We start from the raw sequence: 17,630 nt of genomic DNA, 5'->3' as shown, positions 1-17,630 counted from the left end.
ATGTTATCATATGTTATTATTAATAATTATATTCATTCATGTCACTGATCATGTTAATAAATAACAAAGCATAATCATTGTAATTAGGAAACCGATAAATAACAAAATGTGCCACTATTTCTATAAATCTCAAACAGTGTTTACGTTTTCAAAGGATCATTTCCAGAACATTCCTAGAAAATCACAACATCCCATCACTGCTGAGCTATTTTTAGAACAAGCCCCCGCAGGCTACTCACGTGTTCTTTAGGGTCCAATTGGTGCCCGCAGGCCCCATTTTTAATGACCCCGGCTATAGAACTGGATCTTCATTTTCCTCTGGAACAGGGAGCAAGGTGTTACGGGAGTCTCCTATCTCTCTCCTTGTCCTTAAGCACAGAGCCCAAGGATCTCATCCCCTCACCCTGGCTGAAGATTCTTTTTCCTCAGACAACACAAATATCTCCTAATCCCTTTCAACCAAGCGATTGTTGAAATCATTGTCATAACCATCTGCTACAGAAGCGCTGACTGCCAAGCCCAAAAAAGACTTCAACGAATCAACATAGGCCCCTCAAAAATCATTGGCCTGCCTCCTCCATCAGTGGACTCTCTCTACACCAAACAAACAATACACAGGAGAAAAATTCCCTCCAATCACACCCACCACACTTATTATTTCTTTCAACTGCTGTTTTCTCCACCAGTACAACCCAGTTTTTCCCACTCCAATAAGAACAACAACCTCCTTCAGTTTAATATGCATATTTACCACGTGTCCCGAACATTGTACTCCTGTCAAATTTAATTACCAGTATGTTTTTGTTGTTTGTGTGGGTCTGCAAAAAGATCTGATGTCTGCCAGCGGCTTTGGGTTTGTGGTCAATCTCTGAATCAGAATCAGTCAGTTGAATTATTGGGCAATTTGTTTTTATTGACAAATTCAGAATCACAATTTTATTGACAAATACAGTTATTAGTGACTCATCACTGGTTGGGTATGTAGGTTTATATGCTGATACCTGCTCACTCATCATTTTGCAACTCTATTGAGCAACCGTGCAGATACATTCCTGAGAGGCCGTTGAAAACGGCTCTCTTGTTAGAGCTTGTTTTTATCATCGGCCTTACTAACACAAAAACACATAAAACCTTTTGAATCTCCTTAACTACTTCAGCAATAATAATGTGTATATTGTATTTATATCATACAAGATGTGTGTGCGTGCGTACGTGTGTGTGTGAGTTAGTGTGTGTGTGAGTGTGTATCAATAGATCTAGAGAGAGAGAGTTTCGGAATAATTTCAACAAACCTATAAGGGGAAGGCATTGGCAGTTTTTATATCGGGTGGCAAGGTTTGGCAACTGCCACATCCAACAATTGTCTTGTCACTGCTTTTTTGGCAATGAATCATGCAACCGTCTACCTTTGGTCTTGTTACGTTGAGAAGCTGAGCCGTGATTGGTCGTTAACTGATCGCTGAGCAACTGTGATGTCATTTTCAGGTGACAGCAAGTAACAAAATGGCCACCCCCTGTGATGATTACAAACAGATGGATTTTGCTGCTTAATTCACATGCCACAAATGCAATATTAATTAAAAAACACCATGTATAGACTTGTGGTGCTGCATAGAATATATTACTGTCACGAAAAATTTTTACTCTACTGTTGTGTCCTTTTGTGTCCCAGCCTGCCGCTACATGCGAAACGGCTCTCACATTAAAATTGGAATGTTCTGGCAGTCAAGCCAATGTGTGTCTAAGACACACTGCTATTTTGTTTACCAATGATGACATCACCAGGAAATATATTTTTTTCTTATTCTCTTTTTTTAAACCCATTCCACTTCTGCAAATGGCACTTTCTTTGCAGCTTTTCCCTTTTTTTCCCCCCGCTCTGACATACCTTTGCGAAAGTAGCACGAGGCGATAAAGCTCCGTGCTTTTTGACTTTTCAAAGAACACATCAAGATTAAAGCACTAAGAAGCCTTCTCAGTATTTGCTGGATACCAAAGTAGAACTAAAGGAAGGAGGAGGAGGAGTTGTTGCCACTGCTGCTTCGCACATGTACTTGCCTACCTGAATGCTTTGGTGAGGCACGGGAATGTTGGTTTGTCAGCCTTCATTAGCATTAGCAGGAGGACAACATAATATACTGTAGATCATTTATTTTCTTTTATAAGAAAGGTCGAAAAGGTGCAACTCCTGCTCCTCTATCACTCTGTAATGGCTGCCATGGAAAGGAGGCGAATATCATTCAGATGTTTGTCGTACTTGCACTTTGGTGACATTCTCCTAGCAGGTCATTAACACCTGCCACATTGTTGCTTCAGAACGCTTCTGATGAATGCGTCTTACCATGTTTTTGGCTCACAAGTCTATCATCCCTCCTTTGGTTGCTTTTGCTGCTTTGACTCCTTCTTGCTTTCCTCTCCACTCTCACCAAATTACCCAGCTGTCTTTGCAGGGGCGACAGGCAGCCGTTAATTAGCCAATCTCACGCTCCGTTAGCCGGCCGGGGAGACAGAACGAGCTTGCGAAAGAATAGGTGGTGATGTGGAGAGGGAGCGAATGAGGCAAAAGTGGAGGGCGCTACACAGACTGTTAAAGTGAGCAAGAGTGGTGGAGGGTGAATAGTGGAGCCAGTAAATGGAGGAAGAGGAGGCTTGAGAATGGTGTAAAAAGTTTACCGAGTTGGGAGAAAGAACTTGTTGAGAGGAGGGGAAAAGAGGGACAAAATTATCCTCCCTCAGTTGCTTGTCAGTTTTAATAAAAAGCATTTGCAGTCATGCGGTCGTGTGCAAGTGTTTGTCGTTGCATAAAAGATGCATCACAAATATGAAAATTTCACAAATTAATTGGGCCGGGGAGGATGAGTCACACAAATACAATGAATGTACATAGAATGTTTCAATGGAATCATGGGAAAATTTTGTTGTCCCACTGATGGAAGAGCACCAAGAATCTCAAAAGCGGTGTTGCTGTAATATGCAATAAACCTGCAGATGATTTGAATCAAAACAGGTGCATGCGCGTTAGAGTTAAAGCATCAATCATCTTGTGCGATTGGTGAATTAAAAGCAAACAATAGGATGAAGAGGGGTAGAAAGTAAGATGCTGAGAGAGGTGCATGGTGACAGTAAAATTCATGAAATATGTTAGCCAGATCCTAAACAGCAACAGAATACAATGATTTTCACTCCATTAGTCCCACAGTTGAAGCAGATGATAAGGAAGCCTCAAACAGCATATCAAAATATCAAATTCAACTCTTAGTTAAGAGCCCAAATGCCAAGCAGGCAAGAAGCAGAATTCATCTACTGTAGATCTTTTTCAGCGCCAGGCAGTAATGAGGGATGTATTGCTGCCCGGCAGGTTTGTTTCCGAGAGGCTAAATGGTGTTTTTATCTTTCGTCGGGATTCCGCTCTGCCAGCGCCGCCCTGCTTTATGGCGCGGAGAACACGCAGCCATTTTCATTATAAGCGTGTGTGGTAATTGTCGGTCTTTTGCGTGTCTGTGTTTGAATTTCAGGCAGTTTGGAGCCTTGGAATCTTCTCGAGGGATTAATCTGGAGAAATCCAATCAGGCTGTTTTCATTTCCGCAGACAGCCATTTTAGTTTTATGAGCTTAGACGAGAGCCAGATAGTCAGTTAGAGGTGCGCTGTAGTTCACACTGGCCATCACAATGCTGATTCTTCTCTGCTTAATGAAGCCACCGCATCACTTTAAATCGTGTAATGAAGCTTCTTCAGTTGAAGTTCTGCACTAACCAGGTTGATTGGATCTTCTTCTATTTCTGCATCTGGAGTCGCTCAGAGTGCTCAATTTATACTTCATCATCATTGCTGGAGGAGGTCACATAGGACCAGGCACTTTCTAAAACCACATGTATTACAAAAATGCTATTTTAAATATATACAACATACGTGCATACATGCAGACAATAAAATAACAACATACTGTAATTTTTTTTTATCCGGTGCATAGGGCTCTCATGCATAAAAATGACCATTCAAAGACAGCACAAAACTGCTTCACTAGAAACCTTAGTGCAAGAACTCATTTTGTACCCTTTTTTTTTTCTTCACAAAAATCTACTCATTCAATTTTTTGGTTATTGAGGTACTATAAATGACAATAAAGATGACCTTGACTATGTTTGTCCTGCATATCATTCCAAATCCACCCAAAAAAAGGTAGTCACGTTCTAGTGTCAGACCCTATGTAAGTGTAAAAAAGACATGTCTGCCATCTAATGGTGTTTGGTGATAGTTAGTTAGTTAGTTCCGCCCGCTCCTATTTGGAACATTGGGCGACGAGCCTCCTCCATTTGTTCCGGTCACTGGCGACCTTTCTTGCTCCATGCCAGCTGACACCCATCTCACTGAGGTCTTCTTTGGCAGTCTGTCTCCACGTCTTCTTTGGCCTACCTCTCTTCCTCTTTCCACCCTCTGGCATCCAGTCCATGGCCACACTTGCCGGTCTCTCTCTTGGCAGCCGGAGTACGTGGCCGATCATTTTCCTTCTCCTTTCAGAGACAATGTCTGACAGTTCAGCCACTCCTGCCCTCTTCATCACCTCCTCGTTGGTGATGCGGTCTCTCCATGAGATCCTCAGGATGGATCTCAGGCAACGCCGATGAAAGACATCTAACTTGTTGGTAATGTTGGCTGTCTTCATCCATGTCTCACAGGCGTAAATCGCTGTTGGGATAACCACTGACATATAGAGGCGTAGCTTGGTGGTCGTAGTGATGGCTTTCGATGACCAGATGTTGCGGAGGCGTTGGAACACTCCCGCAGCTTTACCAAGTCTACTGTTGACGTCTTTCTCCACACCACCTGTATTTGAGATGTTACTCCCAAGATATGTGAAGCTGTCAATGTACTCTATGTCATGTTGGTGTAGAGTGAGTGGTTGAAGGTGTTGGTGCTGTCCGACGGCCATGGCCTTGGTCTTTTCCTGGCTAATTCGTAAACCGACCTTAACTCCGTGCTCATGCAGATTGTTGGTCAACTCCTGGAGTGCGGGCTGGGTGTGACTTAACAGAGCCAAATCATCTGCAAATTCCAGGTCAGCTAGTCTGCTCCCTCCCCACTTGATACCAACTTCTTCCCCTGTGATGGACTTCCTCATCACAAAGTCAATTATGATGATGAAGAGTAGGGGTGACAGAATGCAACCCTGTCTTACACCAGTGACAATGTCAAAATCATCAGTTGTGCCACTGTTGGTTTTGACACAACAGGTTGAGTTGTGGTACAATGACCTGAAGATGTTGATGTACTTGAGGGGTACACCATACAGCTGGACGATCTGCCACAGTGACTCCCGGTGGATGCTGTCGAAGGCTTTCTTGAAATCGATATAGTTGATCATGAGTGGTGTCTGAAGTTCTTGGCACTGCTCTATGATGTTTCGAAGGGTAAAGATCTGTTCGGCGCAAGACCTTCCTTTCCTGAAACCGGCTTGCTCTTCCCTCAAGATGTTATCCACTTCATCTTTAAGGCGATGTAGCAGGACACTGCAGAATACCTTGCTGGGGATTGACAGCAGTGTCAATCTCTGTCAATCCCCAGCAAGGTTTGGTGATACTACACCTTAAAATTCATCGACCCCTGCATACCTGCGCAGTTTTGCATTTGCAAATTCCCAATAAATTATTATTATTATAATTTATTTTTTTTGGTCAATATTTTTACATGTTTGAGATTTTTCCCATTTTCCCCCCGGAGACTTTCTTCCCATTTTGCCTTGTTTCTGATTTTTGGGGGGTTGTTTAAAATAAATCAATAAAATCCCTACAACAAAAAAATCGGCCATCCCTGGCCTACGTGGACAACTGTACCACGACACCTGACCATTAATCTTACATGAAATGAGTGGAAATATGGGGTTGGTTCCAGCTGGGTAGCTTCCACTCTTCTGGGAAGACTTTCTCTTGTGAGTGAGTGACTTTGCCGAGCAGCAAACGAACAAGAACCACACATCTACCAACATACTGCAACTCAAAACTTGCAACCCTGTATCCCGTTTTTGAGGCTCCCCCCGCAGTCTACTATATTGCATTATTTCATATTGAACCACAAAAACATGAAGAGAAGAAACTGGCCATAAATAAGGACAGTGTGTGGGTATTTTGAGAGGCTGCTTGCGCTGATTGACTTCCCTGTTCACTGACTGCACATGTGCATTTCCGTGACAGTCTCTATGCTTCGCTTTCAATCTAAAGGTGCTCAGGAAATTTTCAATTTAGTTACTTTTTATTGTAAAGTACTGATGAATTTATACAACATAAATGGTCAAGTTTAAAACCCAGAATTTTTTGTTGTTGTTCTGGTTGAAGATCATGTGTCATAGAAGATGTTGCTTGAGAATTAAATGTGAAAATTAAGCAGACAAAATAAGAGGATTTTTTAAATAGGAATCAGTTGTTCAATCAGTGCTAATTTTGAAGGTCATCATCAAGCGGTATGGTGTGAAGGGGGTACTCGCGGTATGCCGAAAGGGATCCCTATTCCCACATCAGATGTATGAGAACATTCATCACAAAGCAATTGTGAGAGTGACTTGAAACATTTGCACATTTTTCCACTAAAAGGCACCAAAACAAGGTCACTGGTCACAATCTGCTTTGCGTATTTTCAGTTCAGCATTTCAGTCATATCAAATTGTTGCGCAGCAAGTCAGTGGGCGCAGCATTCATCTGACCAAGTCAGGAATGAGTGCGTTCATGTAGCAGGACAGACACTGTCGGTCCATATGGAGCCACAGCTGAGTCAGCCTGCTGGATTAGTGTCTGATACCCCTTTAGGAGGAAGTCATGGTGGGAGAAGCTCAAGGTGTCCCCCGCTGACAGAAAGACTCCCTGCTGTTGATTTCAGATTGTGTGATAAACAAAATAATCTCGACACTCACTTAGTATTCCAAATCCTCCAGCTCCCTCCGTCCCTACTCGCTTCACGTTCTCAGTCATCACCATTCACTACTGTCAAGAACAAAGAAAGTGGTGGATGGGGGATAGAAGGATAATTGTAAGAAATCCAAAGCTTACTAAATATAGCTCCTTTCCTCGACCGCACATGCCGTCACCAAAAAACAAGCGGCCTGACTTCATAGACCAGTTCTGTGATATGATGCAAAATGGGTCTTTGATCGTTAACAGGAAAGGCAGATAGATGATATTCTATTGTTGTCAGACTGTGAAGAACAGCAGATTTTTAGACTTCAGTACACCTAACACATATGCAAATACAGTGAGTGTCCCGACCTGAATTTTTTTGACATACAAGTCGTCATTCAGACTTTTTTTTTTTTTGCTTTGATTTGTGAGCAACAATTTGAGACACACACGCTGTATCTTGGCAGTGCACTCAACTCGTAACAAATGACAGATTCTGCAAAAAAAAAAAGAGCCTTCAAGCTGCTCCTTGCCACTCTCAATTGAAGTTTACTGTCCAACTAAACAAATCAGGAAATGACACGCTGCTAGTTAGGTGAATGCTAATAAACGAGGCAAACCACCACAGATGGGCTTAAAAATAACATCAAATGTTGCAGAGTTGCATCACATTAAGATGAGCCAACGGATATTTGAAACAAAGATAGATCATCAAACACAAAAAGACATCAACCATCAAAATTTGTAATGCTGCAGCTTATTGAGTCAGTTACGTTGTTAATACGGACAGCCATCAATGCAGCACTCCACCAATCAGGCCCGTATAGTAGACTGGCCGATTAGAAGTCACTCACTTGTAAAGGGCACATGGCAGCCTACTTGGAGTTTGCCAAAAAGCACCTGAAGGACAGAGAGAGAAGACAGAGATTGAATACTTGAATACTCACTTGCTGTGAATATCAGGCATCATGTTTGGAGGAAATCATCACGGGTCAACATCAGACCAATACCATCCTAATAGTGAATTGTGCTGTGGGGATGTTTTACAGTGGGAGGGACTGGGAGACTAGTCTTGATTGAGCAAAAATAAATAAATGCAGCAATGTAGAAACATCCTGGAAGAAAACAGCCAGAACATCAAAAAATGATTCCCCCCCACCCCCCCCCCCCCCACGTTGTCATTGTGAGCTGTTGGGTTTCAAATTTTTAGGGGAAAAAATTCCATTTTGCAATGAGGCTGGAACAAAACCCCAAATGGTAAAAGTGAAAAGCTGTGAATGCTTTCCGTATGCACTGTAGGTGCTGTCTGTTTATAATAAAGGCTATTTTACTTATCACAGGTCCTTTTTGGAACGACACCGCAGCACTAAACGAGGGATCAGTGTATCCACTTACTATATGATTGGGTGTATTTCCTCTCAGTTACAGTCGATCCTGGACTCCATCTGTCAAGCGCATCCGTTAATTTGGCATCTATATGAGAGCACGGCACAATTGACTCAATATCCCTACTCGGTAGGTGTCGAGACATTTTGTTGAGTGAGTGTTCAAGGGAGTGCTCAGTCAGACGAGCAGACTAAATCAAAGGTCAGAGTATGACAACGGCTACCGCAATTTTTTTTCTTCACAGCGCTCGAATTTGAAACCCCTTCAGGAAGCAAGCATGCCGGGAGATGTTGAGATGTGATTCATTATTTGGCTTCGGGTGACTTCACTCTTTCCTCTTCATTATGTTCGCTCCATTCTCTTCTCTCATCCACCTCGTTTCTTCATCTATCATTTTCGCATATAACACCCACCATCTCTTAATAGTTTTCATCACTGTTCGCCTCTTTTTTTTTTTTTTTGGCTGCACGTTGTCATTTCGGAATGCTCTGTTGTTTCAGTCATCAACAATGCTTGTTTCTCTTTTTGAGGCTGACTAAGGCGTCGTCTCATTCTTAGGGTGCGTGTGTGTGCGCACGTGTGTGTGTGTGTGTGTGTGTGTGTGTGTGTGTGTGTGTGTGTGTAGGAGGCACCACACTGCTAATAGTTCTTTCTGACACAGTAATGACTGGTTTGTGCTCTCTCTCTCTCTCTCTCTCTTTCTCTCTCTCTCGCCCTGCCTCCCTCCTAGAAATAATTAGTTCCCCCCTCCTCCAACGATTACATCTATTATCATAATTCTCTCTCATCCCTGTTTGCTTCCATTTGTCATCAGCAGCATCCTTTTTCTCGTGCTGCCTATCCATCAGTTTTATCACCCTCGCTGGAGAGAAGCAGCCGCCCCCCTGCAAACATGTTAATGATGGAGCTGCTCTGGAGGTTCTGATTCAGACGGCTCTGTGCATGTGCGTGCCAGTCGTCGGGGCTGCGCCCAAAACACCACAATTAGCTGCCTTTCTCAAACATGACGCTTCTCTGGAAATGTTATGCTTAAGATGCAGCAAGAGCGCAAATCATGCCAGACTGACAGCATGTCTCTCCGCTCCAAAGGAGTTTTAAAGGAAACACAAAACTGCATTCTGCAATCTGTATTTTATTTGTGTTACTAATCCGTAAAATGCCTTTGGCACGGCCACCGACATCATGTTGCGTTGTCATGTAGGTCTTTATTGTACATGTAATTTTACTTGCTAAAACTAGGTAAGACTAGTCACAATTTGTGGAACACCTAGAGCCCCATTGATCAAACAGAAGAGGTTTAGATTCTTACAACGGACTGAAATTTAAAATGTACATAAGCATAAAAAGTCCGTACTCCTATATCATGCGGACACCAGATGTCCCCACACCAGTAACTACTCTGTGGCTGTGTCCAGATTCACAAGTTCCATCCATATGTGTTGGCCCTCTCCTGCCGCTTGGGGACGACCAAGACATGGGGCGCCATCAATATGAAATACATTCATTCACTCAATCGTTCATACATACTCGAAATGGAAAGACACATCAATTCTGGATGTATATGCTAGCAGTAGCAGCAACCCCTTGAAGAATGCAGGAATGGAATTTTTCCTCTCTCCAAAATCATGACCGCGTCATTCTTGCTAACCTAATAAGACAACATGGAGTTGGTCCCTCCTTTGCTGCTCTTAAGGAAGGACATTTGGCTCAGTGACATTGATGAGGGAAATGAACAATCACTACATGTTGTTCCATATTTTTATTTCTTTCCGTATCTTTGGAAATGACAAAAACACGCATGCCCATTGTTATTTGTTTGAAATTATTTGAGCAGGAAAGCCGTCATTGAGATGAAACATCTCCTTTACAGAAATGTCCTGGTTAGTGTCCGGTTCATTTCCGACTCGAAATTGTCCGAATGGGGTGAACATGAGTTTGAATGCTTCTTTGTCACATTGTGCTCTGCAATTGGAGCGCACTCATTTTTCATCTTCATTGCCTTCATCAACAATCAATATTACACAAGCGATTGACAAAGCGTCGCACCTCGACTTGTCTGCCTGTCTTTCTTTCAGACCACCTGGCCTATGAGGTGCGTTGGTTTTTCACGCGACTTCGCGGTGGACAGACAACAACGCAAGTCGCCAGCGTTGACCGCTTTGGTGTCGTGAGGAAAGAGTATCGCAATTCTTCCAGTGACGTTTCCATAGAACGCGAGGACACGCATTCGTACACCTTGAACGTCCATGGCGCCCATGACAGGTGAGTGTTTCCAAACAAGTGGCTTATATCCACCCGGATCGTCATCAGTGGTGAGAAGTCACAAAGTACAAAACTTGTTTACTGGACTTCTAAGTGTATTTTGCACACAGACAGCTGTACTTGGTCAAAATAGGCGTGTTAATTTTTTGCAACCGCTGCTGCGGATGATAAAGTGGCGTTAAAAGCACGTAAATAGGGAGAGGTTTAAGTCAGCCGTGGTTGATATCTTGATGCATTGAGATTTTCGGAGTCTTAGAAGGTGGAAAAAAGGGGCAGCAGCGAGATGACGAAGTAAGTCGTTTTCTAACTTAATAAAAAAGAGGGAAGCTCTGTTTTGTGCAGAGATTTTTTTTAACCGGGCCAAGATGTCTAAACAGGTGTTTTAGACCAATGACAGAAATTATCATTTTTAATTCAGTACATTTCAGTCTGATTCCTCTTCCCAGCCTTTTTTCTATACATCTATCTGTACTGCCACTTTCAGAATGGGAGTCTTTTTTTCCATCTCTGCTTGTGATCATGAGCGTCTTAATATGTTTTGTCTTCCAGTGACAGCGGGGAGTACCACTGTGTCGCTACCCCCTGGTACTTGTCTGCCTCCACAGGAGCCTGGACCCAAGCCGGGGAGTTGACGTCTTCCAAAATCTTCCTGACAGTCCGATTCGCCGGTGAGGAGTGTGTGCACTGCAATGTGATGTTGTGGTTTCCCCACACAAATTCACCAATTCTTCTGCTTTCTTATTTCGTTTTCAGTGTGGGAGTCCCTACAGTTGCCCCTCCTGTATGGGGTTTCAGCATCAATAGGTAAACTAACATTCATACGCGCTCACGTGCTCGCCTCAAAAGCAGCTTTTGTTTGTTATCGTTCTTTTGATTTAAACAAGGTGAGAATATGACATGGGCGGCGCTGAATATAGCGTAGCGAACGCAGATTAACTCAGTCAGTACCAGCCAATTCTGGACCAAGTCTGAAAAGACGTTTAAAAACGTCTTTGAGAGTGAATGAGTTAATAAAAATAGCATAGCAACATCTTGGTGATGGCTCAACCCTTTTTTTCATGTGCAACATTTCTCTTCCTTGTTCAGCAGCCCTGACCTCAACCCCAGCAAACCAAAGCTTGTAAGAAATTATTCCGGAAGAGTGACAGCTGTTAGGTCGTCGTGGCTTCAAAAACTTTTTCTCTCATTTTTGCTTCCTGTAAAGTCGTTTCGATGTCCAGGGGTCCTTGTACCTTATTGTGCATCGACAGCATTGCTTTTCTCACTTCAGAGCCTCGCAGTTTTCTTTCTTTCTTTCTTTCTTTTTTTATTTTGGAGCACAATCTCCACTGCAGCATGAGATTGCTCTGCGGTCTGTTTAAAGTAGCAACCCCGGTAATGTAGCAAAGTTTTCATTATTTTTAGCTAGCAGATATAGTTCTAGGGCGGCCCGGTAGTCCAGTGGTTAGCACGTCGACTTCACAGTGCAGAGGTACCGGGTTCGATTCCAGCTCCGACCTCCCTGTGTGGAGTTTGCATGTTCTCCCCGGGCCTGCGTGGGTTTTCTCCGGGTACTCCGGTTTCCTCCCACATTCCAAAAACATGCATGGCAGGCTGATTGAACACTCTAAATTGTCCCTAGGTGTGAATGTGAGCGTGGATGGTTGTTCGTCTCTGTGCCCTGCGTTTGGCTGGCAACCGATTCAGGGTGCCCGAAGACAGCTGGGATAGGCTCCAGCATCCCCCGCGACCCTAGTGAGGATTAAGCGGTTCGGAAAATGGATGGATGGATGGATATAGTTCTTGAAAGCAGTGGTTCCCAAACTGAGGTCAGCGGACCACCAGGCGTTCATAAGTAATAGCCTGGGCGACTCTGTGAAATCATTTGAAATGAATGGTGTCCTTTATTTTTATTTTTATTTTTTGCGTGCAGACTGACTTGGGGACTGGCATGTCAATAAAACAAAAAGAATAATTAAAACAAAAAAATATAGTCCTATTTAGAGGCATCTTTTCCTGAATTGTGTAATATTATGAGGGGGGAAAAACGTTAAAACTTTCTTCGCTCGTTAAATCTCATTTTGGAAAAATACAACTATCACAACACAACACCGTATTTTTTAGTCTTGATCGCTGTGGCGTATAAGTGACATTTTATTGGGAGGTTTACAAAAACCGAGACCCAAAACACCCATAATCCCTGTTCCCTAATTGCGTGTTGTTCAAATGTGCCGTTCGGTTTTTCAGAGTGCCTCGAAAAAGAGTGCCAGAGCACTGTGCGTCAGGCAGCACAGATGCAAAGGCTGAAAGAACAAGCTGCTGATTGGCTTATGACATGGGCTGTGTTTGGAAATTAATCGGAGGGAAGTGTGCTCTGCCTCTCGGAACACACACATCAACTACACTTTTATTCTCCTAACATTACAGCCTTTTGGGTCTAAAAATGGTCACTTTGTTATTGTATAACATTACAGATTTTTTCCCTCATCATAAGCAACCTTTAAAATCAAAAAGCCATATTTAGAATCGATTTGAATCCTTGTACTTTCTGCAGGTGTGGGCTTGTTCTCGCTGGTCCTGGGTCTGGTTTGCGCCCAGTGCTGCTGCCGCAACGCCGCGCACACTCCTCGCTCGCGCAACAAATTGATGGACCTGGAGATGGACTGACAAATACTTTCCCCTGCGCCCTCCCACTGCAGCGCTCCCAGGAAACAGCAAACGCACAACAAACACACTCCCGTCAACGACTTGTGGGACACCCAGTTGTTTCCGAGCAGAGGACGTTGGGAGTAAAACGGGTGGCACGTTTTTCTTTCGGGAGCACAACTGAGGCCAACCGAGTGCTTCACACAGTACTCTGAACCATTTCAGCTCTGCAGTGGAGGAGCAGGGATTTTCCCTGAGTTGTTTTTTGTTTTTTTTTTTGCTTTTTACTTTTATTGGCACAGGAGATTTCACTGCCATGTGGGAATAAAGGACCACTTATCTACCAAACACTAACAAATGAAGAGCTCAGGCTGCTTCCATGCAAACTACCGCCACATTACGAATGCCAACAGAATGTGTTGCCGGTTACAAGTGGCACCTTATTGTCAAGTTCCACGGCCGACCAACGTGACTGTTCAGTCAGCCTGAGCCTTGTTTTTGTGGCGACTCTGGAGAGACCGCAGAAGGTCAGAGCGCCCCCTCGCCCCCAGACGCAAGAGCCAATGAACTAGCAACCCAGAGTGTTCCTACCTTAACAAATGGACGGATGCTACCTTTTATTCTCGGCTCTAGTTTTTTTTGAACATTAAGAGATTTTAAAGATTTTTATGCATCCCAAGGAGACATGCAGTGTGTGGTTGTGTAGGTGTGTGCGTGTGTGATGTCACTTCTCAAGAAATGTTTTGTGCCTGTTGGGTGCACAGTGCCAGTGTGCATGTTGTGTTTTATAGCACTGAGTGAGCAGCGGGAGCTGTTTTCAGGATTATATGAAACACGCATAAAAGTTGCTGTCCCTCCACGACAGTAGCCATGTGTTAACACTCCCTCCCCAAAATAAAATATTGCTTTTAATTTGTCACTGAACTTCAAACAACTGCGAGTGTTTTCGAAGGCAGCGAATGGTCGTCGGGGTTCGTTTAAGGTCGCCCAATGGTCGCCAGACATTCACCTGTGCTTTTCCTGTCGTAAGAAAAATCACTAACTGTTGACGAAGGTTTTGCGAACCTTGAACGAACTCTGACGTGAATGCACATTTTTCTACTTTCTCCAACTGTCGCAATTTTTGCGAGAGAAGCAAGGCCAATCTGCCATATTTGCATACATTGGTGACTGGGCTGGTTGTTTTTTTTTGTTTTGTTTTGTTTTTTTGGTTTCGTTGTTTTTGTTTTAATAACAAATGAACTATTGCATGGTGCCTTGAAATATGACTTTGATTTGTTCCAAAACCAAACAAAACGATCGTATCTCATCTTTCCCCATTGAAATGAAAAGGAAATGCCATTAATCCGTCCCAGCCCCCCCCCCCCAAAAAAACCCATCAACTTTTCTCATGTTTTTGATAAGGAAAATAGCACTCTAAAATGTACTTTATAAAACCTAAAACTGAAGAAGTAACATAATTTAATACAATTTAAATAGGAATGAATGTTTTGCGTCACATGATTAATGAATTGCAACTCCATCTGGTATGTGCAACCTGGTCCCTGGGGTCAATATAATTCAGATATGATGACACAAACAAAGGCGACTTTCACAACTGCTGTTAGTGACCCAGTAAGACATTGTATTTTTTTTCCTGTTTTTTTTTCTCGCAAAGGATCTAGAATATATGTCTGTGAGAACACTTATATCGTCTACACTGATGCCCTCTTTGTGTTCAATTATCCGTTGCGTATTTCATTAGCACGTCTATGACGTTTCCCATTATGTTAGCATTAATCGAATTGCCTTTTTTTTTGTTAATACAATTATGTAATTCTTGGCTTTATAATTAGTTTAACAGTGACCTTCATCTGTGAGTGGCATTAAACAGCTTGAATGTTTCTGAATCTGCCAGACTGCCACTTGCCATGTCATGAGTTGAGTTCATTATACAGCGCTCATATCTAGAATTTTTGCTCTCAAGACAAAGCAAAACAATTGGCTAAACGATAACTCCTATATCAAGGCACCCCTGTAGTTTACTCATGTTGGACTGCAAAAATGCAACAAGGTCATTTTTGATCAGAGTGTGCAGCTCTGGTGGACTTTTATAGAGCTTTCAAGTAGTATTTCAAGCAAGCAAACCGTGTACTTGGGAGGGGCAATATTATGTGGTCGTTAATTATTTTTCACCCTGAGTCAGACTCCTCGGGTCCTGATTGACGGCGCCTGTGAAAGTGCAGCTCCGCTATTCAAATGGAGCACGATAAAGTATGCAAGCATCCTGATTTCATGTACACATGAAATGCATTTAATTATTCTGTGCCAAATCGTCAACTTTAACAAATGCCACTGACAGACATCCCTCTTTTCATGTTCTGTCATTTCATTGCAACGAGATGATTTTTTTTTTTTAATAAATAGATTTGTAAACGTCTGATTTCCATTTTGTTGTGTAGATCCCCTTTACTCCAACCTACAGTTGTAATAAAAGTGGCTGTCTCTTGACGTGTGTGTTTTGTGTCGTGCAGACAAGATGGATTGGAGTGTAAATAAGGCAGCCGGCATTGCTTTGTTTGGCGGGGGCCAGGGTGTTTGAACCCGGGTGGCCCGCATTCTCTCCGCCGAAAATGAGTTTTTCCAAAGGATCTGATGCGGTCGTGAGCGCAGTTCCCACACGTTGCAAATGTGGGCCACTTTGGTTTTCGTCAGCATGTGCGGTTCAATCCATCAATCGTTTTGGAAATTCTTCACAAAGTCTCCACGACTGTTTTATAATTCAACACTGGCCTGCGTCTTGGTGTCTCCCATCTTCTTGTTAGTCTCACGTGGTTTCATATATTGTGTTTATATTCTCTCATCCCGCATTTGTCTGCGGCTTCTCTTTCTCCGCTAGCCTCGCCTCTCACTCTTGATTGAAATTGCAGATGAGCCTCAGATGTACTCCCGGGCTTTGAATTTAGCACCTCTTCAACGCCAATCTCTCCATCCATTCCGCTCCCTCTCATTTGCATCTCATGTGGAGACAAGTGGGATCTGGTGGCGTCTGCTACGCGTGCGCGCGGTTTCTAGCGTGCTCTCCCAGGGTCCACTTGACCCACTTTCCTGGTCCTGCTTTGTGTGTTCACTCCTGTCATGGATCATTTAGTAATGTGATCTCGTTGCAATTTCATCTATTGTCTTCCTCAGCTCGTTGTGCTTGGCTCCGACGCTATTCCTCAGACGTTTTCTGGTGAGCCGTAGACGTATGGACAATGGCTCCAAATATGTTCTCTCAGGAGTCCCAGCCAGGTGATGTTATTTCTTATTTTTCATTGCGTACAACACCACTGAATGTTTTACACACTCTCCATCATCACGTTCTCATCCCCTTAAAGCCGGGACTCTCTTCACTCGAAACAAAATGCAAATGATCTACTCAAGCAGCACCTAATTGGATTTTTAAAACTTTTGAGACTTTTACATCATTTGTATTAGGTGTTCTTCACACGAGTGAGTACCACTGACCTGAACCGACAACGTGACAAAAACTGGTTCAAACTAATCTTGTGGAATCTGTGGGGTGAGGGTTAATTGAGTGTTTGGTTTGCTTTTCTCTTGGTCATTGAGCAAAACATAACAGCTAGCCTGCTAGTTAAAGCCAACGCTCTGGCCCGCTTCAGAGTCAAAAGAGCATGTCTGTTTCATTAATTCAAGCAAAGTCCCTCAGTGATGAAATTAACCTGTTGAACATTGTATCTCACTTGGAAGCAATTTACCTTACATAACATCTTGTTATCGACACTTTAATGTATTACGGTGAAAGAGAAGAAAGCTAAAATCACCAATTGTTTTCTCAATTGCTCTGAGTATTTCATCACTCATTGCCCCATAAGGGGTAATTATTAATATTTAGGTAGAGATGTAAAAAAAACAAAAACATAAAATAATTTGATAGCATTTCGGGGAGAACATGGTGGTTATGTTTGATTGGTGTTAGCATTACAAACGGGTCTTGAGAAAAAAAAAATCCACTATAAGAGATCCCTGGACCCAAAACATTTGGGGATCCGTTATTAAAAACAACAGAGTTAGCTAGATTAATAACAACAGTCACAAATATTCAACATATCGTTTAAATGACGTGGAATTTCTTGGACATTCAATATAAAAGTACTGTATAGAAAAAGTGAACACATTCCGAATAATAGGGCAAGTGGTGCTGTGTTCTGACCCCCCCCCCCCCCCTCCCACACACACACACACACACACGCAATCTCCATGTTAGTCCACACCTTCCGAAGATCCACTTGCTGGATAAGGTGCACAGAGGACGCAAAGTGCAATACAGTGGGCGCTTCCATGTGTGGGATGTGATATGTCAGAATTCCAAAGCGAGGCCTCAATGTGCTCACCCAGGTGTTGCTTTTAATAAACAGTATTTGCTTTACTGGCCCCAACGAGCAAGATTAGGGGAAAAGCAACAACCGTGCAGCATTGATTCAACAAA

General features: G+C 43.0%; 1 protein-coding gene across 1 annotated transcript in view; it reads left to right on the top strand.

Annotated features, from left to right (window-relative positions):
* Window positions 1–15,649, top strand: part of ptgfrnb (prostaglandin F2 receptor inhibitor b) — a 48,141-nt gene extending 32,492 nt beyond the window's left edge. The window contains exons 12-15 of the mRNA XM_086117807.1: window positions 10,348–10,534; window positions 11,084–11,202; window positions 11,288–11,338; window positions 13,068–15,649. Of these exons, the coding sequence (XP_085973933.1) occupies window positions 10,348–10,534; window positions 11,084–11,202; window positions 11,288–11,338; window positions 13,068–13,180 (470 nt within the window). The 3' untranslated portion in view covers window positions 13,181–15,649. The remainder of the gene's footprint in view (window positions 1–10,347; window positions 10,535–11,083; window positions 11,203–11,287; window positions 11,339–13,067) is intronic.
* Window positions 15,650–17,630: the final 1,981 nt, after the last annotated feature.

The sequence above is a fragment of the Hippocampus guttulatus genome, chromosome 1 (genome assembly GCF_054856545.1).
Source record: "Hippocampus guttulatus isolate MCC_2025c chromosome 1, RoL_Hgut_1.0, whole genome shotgun sequence".
Taxonomy (NCBI): domain Eukaryota; kingdom Metazoa; phylum Chordata; class Actinopteri; order Syngnathiformes; family Syngnathidae; genus Hippocampus; species Hippocampus guttulatus.
The sequence above is the reverse complement of the archived record's forward strand: the minus strand, read 5'-3'. Positions and strand labels throughout refer to the sequence as shown.